At 42.9% G+C, this 8,476-nt stretch overlaps 1 protein-coding gene across 1 annotated transcript; it reads right to left on the reverse strand.

The window, feature by feature from the left end:
* Window positions 1-4,304: 4,304 nt before the first annotated feature.
* Window positions 4,305-7,500, reverse strand: LOC137525599 (noggin-2-like). The gene has a single exon (XM_068246747.1). The coding sequence runs from the start codon at window positions 5,948-5,950 to the stop codon at window positions 5,294-5,296; it is 657 nt and encodes a 218-aa protein (XP_068102848.1). The 5' UTR covers window positions 5,951-7,500; the 3' UTR covers window positions 4,305-5,293.
* Window positions 7,501-8,476: the final 976 nt, after the last annotated feature.

Consider the following 8,476-nt stretch of genomic DNA (forward strand, 5'->3'; position numbering starts at 1 on the left):
ACAGTTCATATCAGTGTGTTTCGTCTTTCAGCTCATTAAAGTACTGCATGTACCATTTTCTGGGCGATTGTGCTACAATGGAAGGTATAGGAGAAGTGCACAGTGCTTACAAATCGCTTTATCTTATTGCATTTACGCTTTTAATAATAAATACATTGTATTCATTCATTTCCGGGTCAAAGAGTTCACTTCCTGACGCAAAAGCAGAATCGCTCTGCAAAAGTGCTTTAGAAAAGTGCTTTAAAAAAACCGCAGCGCCCACTCAAGCGGCGGGAGGGGGAAAAACACACACACACACACACACACACACACACACACACACACACACACACACACACACACACACACACACACACACACACACACACACACTCTATTCAGAATAATGCTGTGGATGAGGTGTGGATTTATAAGTGGACACACCATTCACTCCTATTCAGCATAATGCAGTGGATGAGGTGAGGACACACAGATGGATGCGCACACACACACACACACACACACACACACACACACACACACACACACACACAGCATAAGGGCTGGTTCAGACGGAGGCTTGCAGAGTGATTACCGCAAGCGTTCGGAACGTCGTGGTAAACGCTCCCATTCAAGTAAATGGGAGCATTTACACCAAGCTTTTGCGCACGTTTACACGATTGCGGCGTTCAGGTCCCGATTTTCGCTAGCATACGAGCTGCCCCTGGAAGCGACATGTAGCTTCCAGGGAGTGGCCAACCGTGACGGCTAATGTCCCCCTAGGGGAAGAAAAAACGCGACCGCATCGGAACGTGACGCGAAGGCAACTGAAAGCCTGACCGCGCAGCCGCCGCGACGCCCCCAAACGCGACGCCACGCAGACGTCCGTCTGAACCAGCCCTAATGCAGTGGATGAGGTGGGACACACGGATGGATGGACACACACACACACACACACACACACACACACACACACACACACACACACAGCATAATGCAGTGGATGAGGTGAGGACACACGCACACACACACACACACACAGCATAATACAGTGGATGAGGTGAAGACACACGGATGGACACACACACACACACACACACACAACATAATGCAGTGGATGAGGTGAGGGCACACGGATGGACACACGCGCACACACACACAGACACACACACAGACACACACACACACACACAAACACACACACACACACACAGCCTAAGGGCCCTTTTCCACTAGCGCGTTTGCGCTGGCTGAATGGGAAAGTCACAAACCGCTAGCGATTTTACAATCGCTACGGTTTGCTTTTTAACATAGGAATCGCGGTAGGTCATTTCCACTACCGCGATTCATTTTTTTACACGAACGCGAACGCGCGGCGGAATGATTATTGCCACGATTTTGCTATGCAGTGCATAGCATAGCAAAATCGCGACCGCAAACGTCGGGAAATCGCCGGTAATTTTTTTAGCTTTGCGATTCAGCAAGGGCCCTAATTCAGTGGATGAGGTGGGACACACACACACACACACACAGCATAATGCAGTGGATGAGGTGAGGACACATGAATGGAGACACACACACACACACACACACACACACAGCACAATGCAGTGGATGAGGTGAGCACACACGGATGGACACACACACACACACACACACACACACACACACACACACACACACACACACCATAATGCGGTGGATGAGATGGGACACACGGATGGGCACACACACACACACACACACACACACACACACACACCATAATGCGGTGGATGAGATGGGACACACGGATGGACACACACACACACACACACACACACACACACACACACACAGCATAATGCAGTGGATGAGATGGGACACATGGATGGATGGACACACACACACACACACACACACACACACACACACACACACACACACACACACCATAATGCAGAAGGTGAGGTTCTATCCTTCATAATGCAGTTGGTGTGGTGGGAACATACATCACACATTCAGCAAAATGTAGTGGATGAGGTGGGGACACACAGTTGTATTCTGCAATATGCAGCATACAAGGTGGGACACGCGGACACACGTCTATTGATAACAGTTGATGAGTTAGGGACACAAAGACACACACGTCATTTATTTAGCATTATGCAGCACATTATGCTGCAGATGAAGTGGGGCACATGGAGGGACACACCTACTTCTGTTCAGCATTGTGAGTGTATGAGTAAGGGACACATGGACACACACTTCAGCATAATGCAGTGAGAACACACAGATCCACAATTCTATTTATTACAATGTAGTGGATGAAGGTGACACATAGTTACACACTCCTCTATTCAGCATAATGCAGTGGATGAAAGGGACACACAGATGGACACACACTCCTCTATTCAGCATAATGCAGTGGGTGAAGGGGACACATAGATGGACACACACACTGCTCTATTCAGCATAATGCAGTGGGTGAAGGGGACACATAGATGGACACACACACTCTTCTATTCAGCATAATGCAGTGGATGAAGGGGACACATAGATGGACACACACACACACACTCTTCTATTCAGCATAATGCAGTGGATGAAGGGGACACACAGATGGACACACACTCCTCTATTCAGCATAATGCAGTGGGTGAAGGGGACACATAGATGGACACACACACTGCTCTATTCAGCATAATGCAGTGGATGAAAGGGACACACAGATGGACACACACTCCTCTATTCAGCATAATGCAGTGGGTGAAGGGGACACATAGATGGACACACACACTGCTCTATTCAGCATAATGCAGTGGGTGAAGGGGACACATAGATGGACACACACACTGCTCTATTCAGCATAATGCAGTGGGTGAAGGGGACACATAGATGGACACACACACTCTTCTATTCAGCATAATGCAGTGGGTGAAGGGGACACATAGATGGACACACACACACACTCTTCTATTCAGCATAATGCAGTGGATGAAGGGGACACATAGATGGACACACACACACACACACTCTTCTATTCAGCATAATGCAGTGGATGAAGGGGACACATAGATGGACACACACACTCCTCTATTCAGTATAATGCAGTGGATGAAGGGGACACATAGATGGACACACACATACTGCTCTATTCAGCATAATGCAGTGGATGAAGGGGACACATAGATGGACACACACACTGCTCTATTCAGCATAATGCAGTGGATGAAGGGGACACATAGATGGACACACACACTCCTCTATTCAGTATAATGCAGTGGATGCCAGAGGAACACGTGGCCACACATTTCTGCTCAGCATAATGAAGTGAATGAGGTGGGACTCATGAATAGACACACACCCATCTATTCAATGCTGTGGATAAGGTGGACACTCACACACATCACTCTGTCTCCCTCTGCACATTAAATATTAGCTAGTCTCTCATTACAGGAAATTAAGTGAAACAGTTAATGACACACTTCAGACAGGCAGCTAAATATAGATCGAATATATTGTGTACTAGAGATTTATGAAAACAATTGTAATTCTGTCCAAACACTCCTACGAGTCTGATAGCTAAAAACAAAAATCAAAGCCATCCGTTAAACTGTGTGATTATACATTCCTTTCCTGTATCTAAGTAACTCAGCCCTTTTTCCAGCCTGCTAACTGAACAGTGAAAATCAGCAGCATCCTGGTGAGGTCATCACTCAGCTTTCTTTTCCAGTAATCTACCACAACTGTTAGGTTGACAACACTGTGTTATCCAGTAGAGTCTTACTGGTGCACACTGCTAGCCCTCCTTCTGCCAGCATACATGTGGTTGTGCAGAGGATTACTGGAAGCTGATATTGATGCAGAATTTGTTTATATTTGCTTGGAGTTCAGCTTTACTGACTGCAGTTAGTGATAAGAGAGGATTCTTTTGTCCTAATTATATCTGAGGTTATGGATTAGGATATAGGAGTACAGTTCTGCTGTATGGTAATCCATAACCCATGATGTAATGGAATTCATGGACAACTTCATCTAAGTAACGCAGTTCATTACAACTTACTTTTCTTGGGGGGAAATAAGTACTATGCACAACAGTTATTATCAAAGTAAAATAAAGAACACCAAGAATATTTACTTGAACCACTGTATATTTATTTTCCCCTAAAATGTATTGTTTGAGTGGGACTTCCTCTCTTACTTGATTCTGAAAAGAAGTTTCAAGTATATTTGTCCAAAATTTACTGCAATAACTAAGTTTTTTGTTTTCATTTGTTTTACTTACTCAAAATTCCATACAAAATAAATAATGTGTACAAAGATAATCCAATCTGCTTTCTAAAGTTCTATCCATAATACAGAAAAAAAAAGATACCACTCTCTTATAAAACATCTTTATAACATCCATACGTTTGTACCTGTTAATTATACATATTAATTATTATAATAATAATAATAATAGAAGACCTGAAACAGATCCGCATATTAGTTTGAAATTATTATTATTTTGTGGATGAGCTTTACCATTGGCTTCTGGGGGAGCACAAGCATGGCACAAGTTCCTGGAGACTATGACGGTGTGGCTGCAGGGGTTAAGTTAAAGGAACAGTGATAGATTTGAAGTATGTGGTCCATATCTCATATAATACAAATACCCTCCTCAATAAAATACAGCTAGCAACAGGAAAGAGAAAAATGACATCAGTATTACATAAAAAAAATCTATTTATTTACAAAAGCTGGTGATGTGAATCTAAAATCCCTTTTCTGTTTTGTTCTTATGTTTTTATTTATGTTAAAAAGCTATATTACATATAAAAATAAAACATCTGATTGGAGGTGCTTAGTTCCGGATGCTTTTATCAAGCTTTAAAAATAATATACATGGCAATAATACAATAATAATAATAATAATAATAATATGAATAATTATAGTTATCAACAGTGCAAGGTTGGGGAGGATAACACTTTCTATCTTTTTAATACTTCATAAATTGATTAATAACCCAAGAGAAAGAAAATATTAATTTATGGCAATAATTCCTTTTTTTTTTTAAACATTGTATCTGTCCCTGTCTGGCCTCTTCACCAATACCTTGGTCTGTGATTTCACTGCAGAGTACAGAAAGGAAAGGGTTAAGGGAGTCCACTCCCCCCAGCTCCAAAGTTTTCTGCTGTCAACCAGTCTAACTGTGGTTGTATTCACTATCCAGTTCCCCAGTGTCAATGGCAAAAAAAAAAAAAAAAAGCACCAGGTTATTTGTCCTTCAGCAGTGCAAGGTTTAACCAATGACCCATTCAGTTCTAAAGTCTTTTCATTGATGAGCAGCAGTTAGCACGAGCACTTACACTCTGATAATATTGGATACTGGAAAGGGATCCATGTGCAGTACCTCTGTCTTGCCCAGCCTTGGCAGTGCCACCTTAGAAAGATTTTTGTGACTGACTTGTGGGGTCTGCAGTACATGCCCTCTGGTAGGGAGCAGGACTTCTCGGAAAAGCACTGTCCTTCCTTAATGAACCTTGGCCAAAACCTGATCCCCAGGTCCTTCCAGGTATACAGTACCGGGCAGTAAGTGTAAGCCCACAACCACTGCAAAAACTTTCTCCTGGCTTTCTTCCCCATCTTGATCCTGCCACCATAAGGTGCCTCAGAGAGGTCCAGCTTCTTCAGGTCCAATGGTAGAGAACCAAGGTTTTTAGTTTTTACCAACGAGTCCTGGCTGGACGTGTTAACAAGGTTGGGCAAAACCACAGCCATGAAGTTGGGGTCAAAGTTGCTGCCAAGTTTCTTTCTCAATGTCCTCTCGTCCAGGTCTTGTTCCTTTGGATCCTGCTCTGGGTCAGGCTGCTCAATGACAGGTAAGACAGGTAAGTCTCCACTGGGAGAGGGTCTGAATCTTAGAAATGGTTGGCAGGACCCCTGATGGTGAACTAGAACCAAACAGGAGCAAAGCAGAACTGCCTGAGGCAGATTTATCCTCTTCATGATGTTTAACCCCCCTTGAAAGACGAACGAGGTTCTCCCACCCCCCTCCCTTAAGTCTAATCAAATGACTTTTTTATATTAGAAATAATGAGCAATAATAATCCGGAAGGGGTTATCAAAATGCAGGTGAGTGCATGAGTTTTTGTAAATGCGTTTTCTCCAAACAAATAGCTTATATTCTCTCCTTGGCCTGTGTAGCAGAGCTCAGAAATAGACACAAAGTCCAGAGAAGATGCTTTAAATAGATCAGCGGTGTGTGACACACACACACAGATGGATATACTGTATGTGATCTCCAGCCTTGTGGAGCCAGGAAGTTTCTCACAGAGAAGTAGCTGTGTCTGTCAGCAGGGTGAACCACACAAGGAAGGCAAAGATTTTTAATTTACCCCTTTCTGCAACTTTTCGGTCTCCCCCCTCCTTTCTTACTCCTGTGCAGGAGTTGGCTCACAGGATATAGAAATTCACAGAGGAATAGTCTCCATCCCCATGGTGACATCCAGGACAACTTGTCTAGACTCTGCAATACAGTCTGCTCTGAGACGGGAGCCAATGGTTTAAAAATAATTAAAATTAATCCTTTCAATTGGGGAAAATTATAGGCAGGGATGTATGCTAGTAGCTTATCCAAAACATCGAGTTTCCAAGTTCAGCCTCTGATATCTCAGTGTGCAGCAGCTAGAAAAAAAAAAGTTTTAAATCCTGAAAAAAAATGTAAATCCTTGAAATAAAAAGCTTGAGTTGCAGCTGTGATTTAAACAGTTCCAAAATCCCAGAAAAGATCCAGTCCTGCACAGATGTAAGTGTTCATCTTCAAGAATGTTCTGACTTTCTCCCTCCTGATTTTTAAATGAATTCTTTTTGAACAGGAACAGTGGCAAAGAGGGCTTCTTATCCAGGGATTCTGCTGTGGGAGAATTAGAGAGTTTTGTCCTAATTCCTCTGTCTCCAGCCTTTGTATGGAGGCTAGCGAGTCTTTCTTTTAGAGCAAATGAAAAGCCAGAGAGAGCAGCGAGACAGCAAACACATGGATCTGTGTGTGTGTGTGTGCGCAGGGCAAGAGCAGGGCTCCTTTCTTTCTCCTCTGGCTAGTGAAGAATGTTTGTTGGGTGCAAATTAGATGTTGCTCTTGGAGAGGCAGACTGATTAAGCCCCCCTTGTATTATACATTATGAGGGTGCGGAGATAAAAAGTGCACTTTGTGATATCACATTGCTGAACTGAATCTTGTATCCAGATGTCCTTCAGAAATCAAGCATGGTCTATACCATGCTGGCTCCCTCGGTGAATGGCCCCAGGGTCTGGAGTCTGTCTCTCTGCAGTGACCAGATGGGAGCTAGTGAGCAGCAGGTTACAATGCAGAAGGTGCCAGGGAAATACTCAATTAGTATGCTGTCCACTGTGTTCTCTTAGTTTTTCAAGGTGATCTCTGAGGTGATCTCTGGGGCAGGTGCACTTTTCTGAGTCTCTACCTGCTAGTCACCCTTCTCTGTGCAGAGCTTGCAGAAGAGTGTCCCTCTTCTTCTGCTACTCACGCCTTAATGTGCTCTGCTCTCCACTCCAATGCAAGTTAAATATCTCCCCCTGATGGTGTGAATTGTTAACTGACACTACCCACTGCAGTCACTCCCCCCCTCCCCAAACACACACTCTCACACACTCCCTGACAGCCTCTCCACAACAACCCTTCACCAACTTCCCCCTCCCTTCCCAAACCCTAACCAACAGAGAGTGTGCCTGCTGGGTCCTAAACCTCCCCTGTCCCGGGATGCCTCTCTTTATTCACATGTGAACTTAGAGAGAAACTGTACATACAGATATTTTATGTTTGGCTGTAAAATGGTTAATGACAATTAACTAAAGCAACACACAGGATGGTGAAACACCATTTACCAGATCCTTTATGATTGAGTAATGATTTAAATGTAATTCCTGCATGTTTTAATTAGCATCACACCTAGTGGATTTTTTTTCACAGGACAAATTACCTGACCAAACATCTGGCATGGATAAGATAAATTAAGTGATAACAGCATTTGATAGTTAACCTATGTTACTAAAGACATTACATGAACATTCTCTAACAATATTATTAATAATGTGTATTATTAATAAGGTATATTCTATATGCTTATAAATATTGTATAACAAGTGTGACAAAATTTGCAGAAATAGTGGAACCATTCTCCTGAGCAGTTTGTCAGAGTTAAGGTAGCCACTAATGATCCAATCTCTTTCAACCAATCTTACCATTTCTATGTGATGTAAGGGAACTGCCTAAAGTATCCATTCAATATATTCACTCAGTTTACGCTTAAACTACATAGATTTGGTAAAATTGGATGAAAAAGATTGGATCATTAGTTGCCACCCATGGTATATCAAATCGATCACCTATCCTGATTAATTGGCCAAAACATCTGCTGCGGGTGTGTTCGAAACCTTTTTTTAAGGTGGCCATTAACTGTAAAATTTTTACTGAACAATCATATTTTCGATAAGATCATTCAGATCATAAGAAAAGAT

This window comes from Hyperolius riggenbachi, chromosome 7 (genome assembly GCF_040937935.1).
Source record: "Hyperolius riggenbachi isolate aHypRig1 chromosome 7, aHypRig1.pri, whole genome shotgun sequence".
NCBI classification, from domain to species: Eukaryota; Metazoa; Chordata; class Amphibia; order Anura; family Hyperoliidae; genus Hyperolius; species Hyperolius riggenbachi.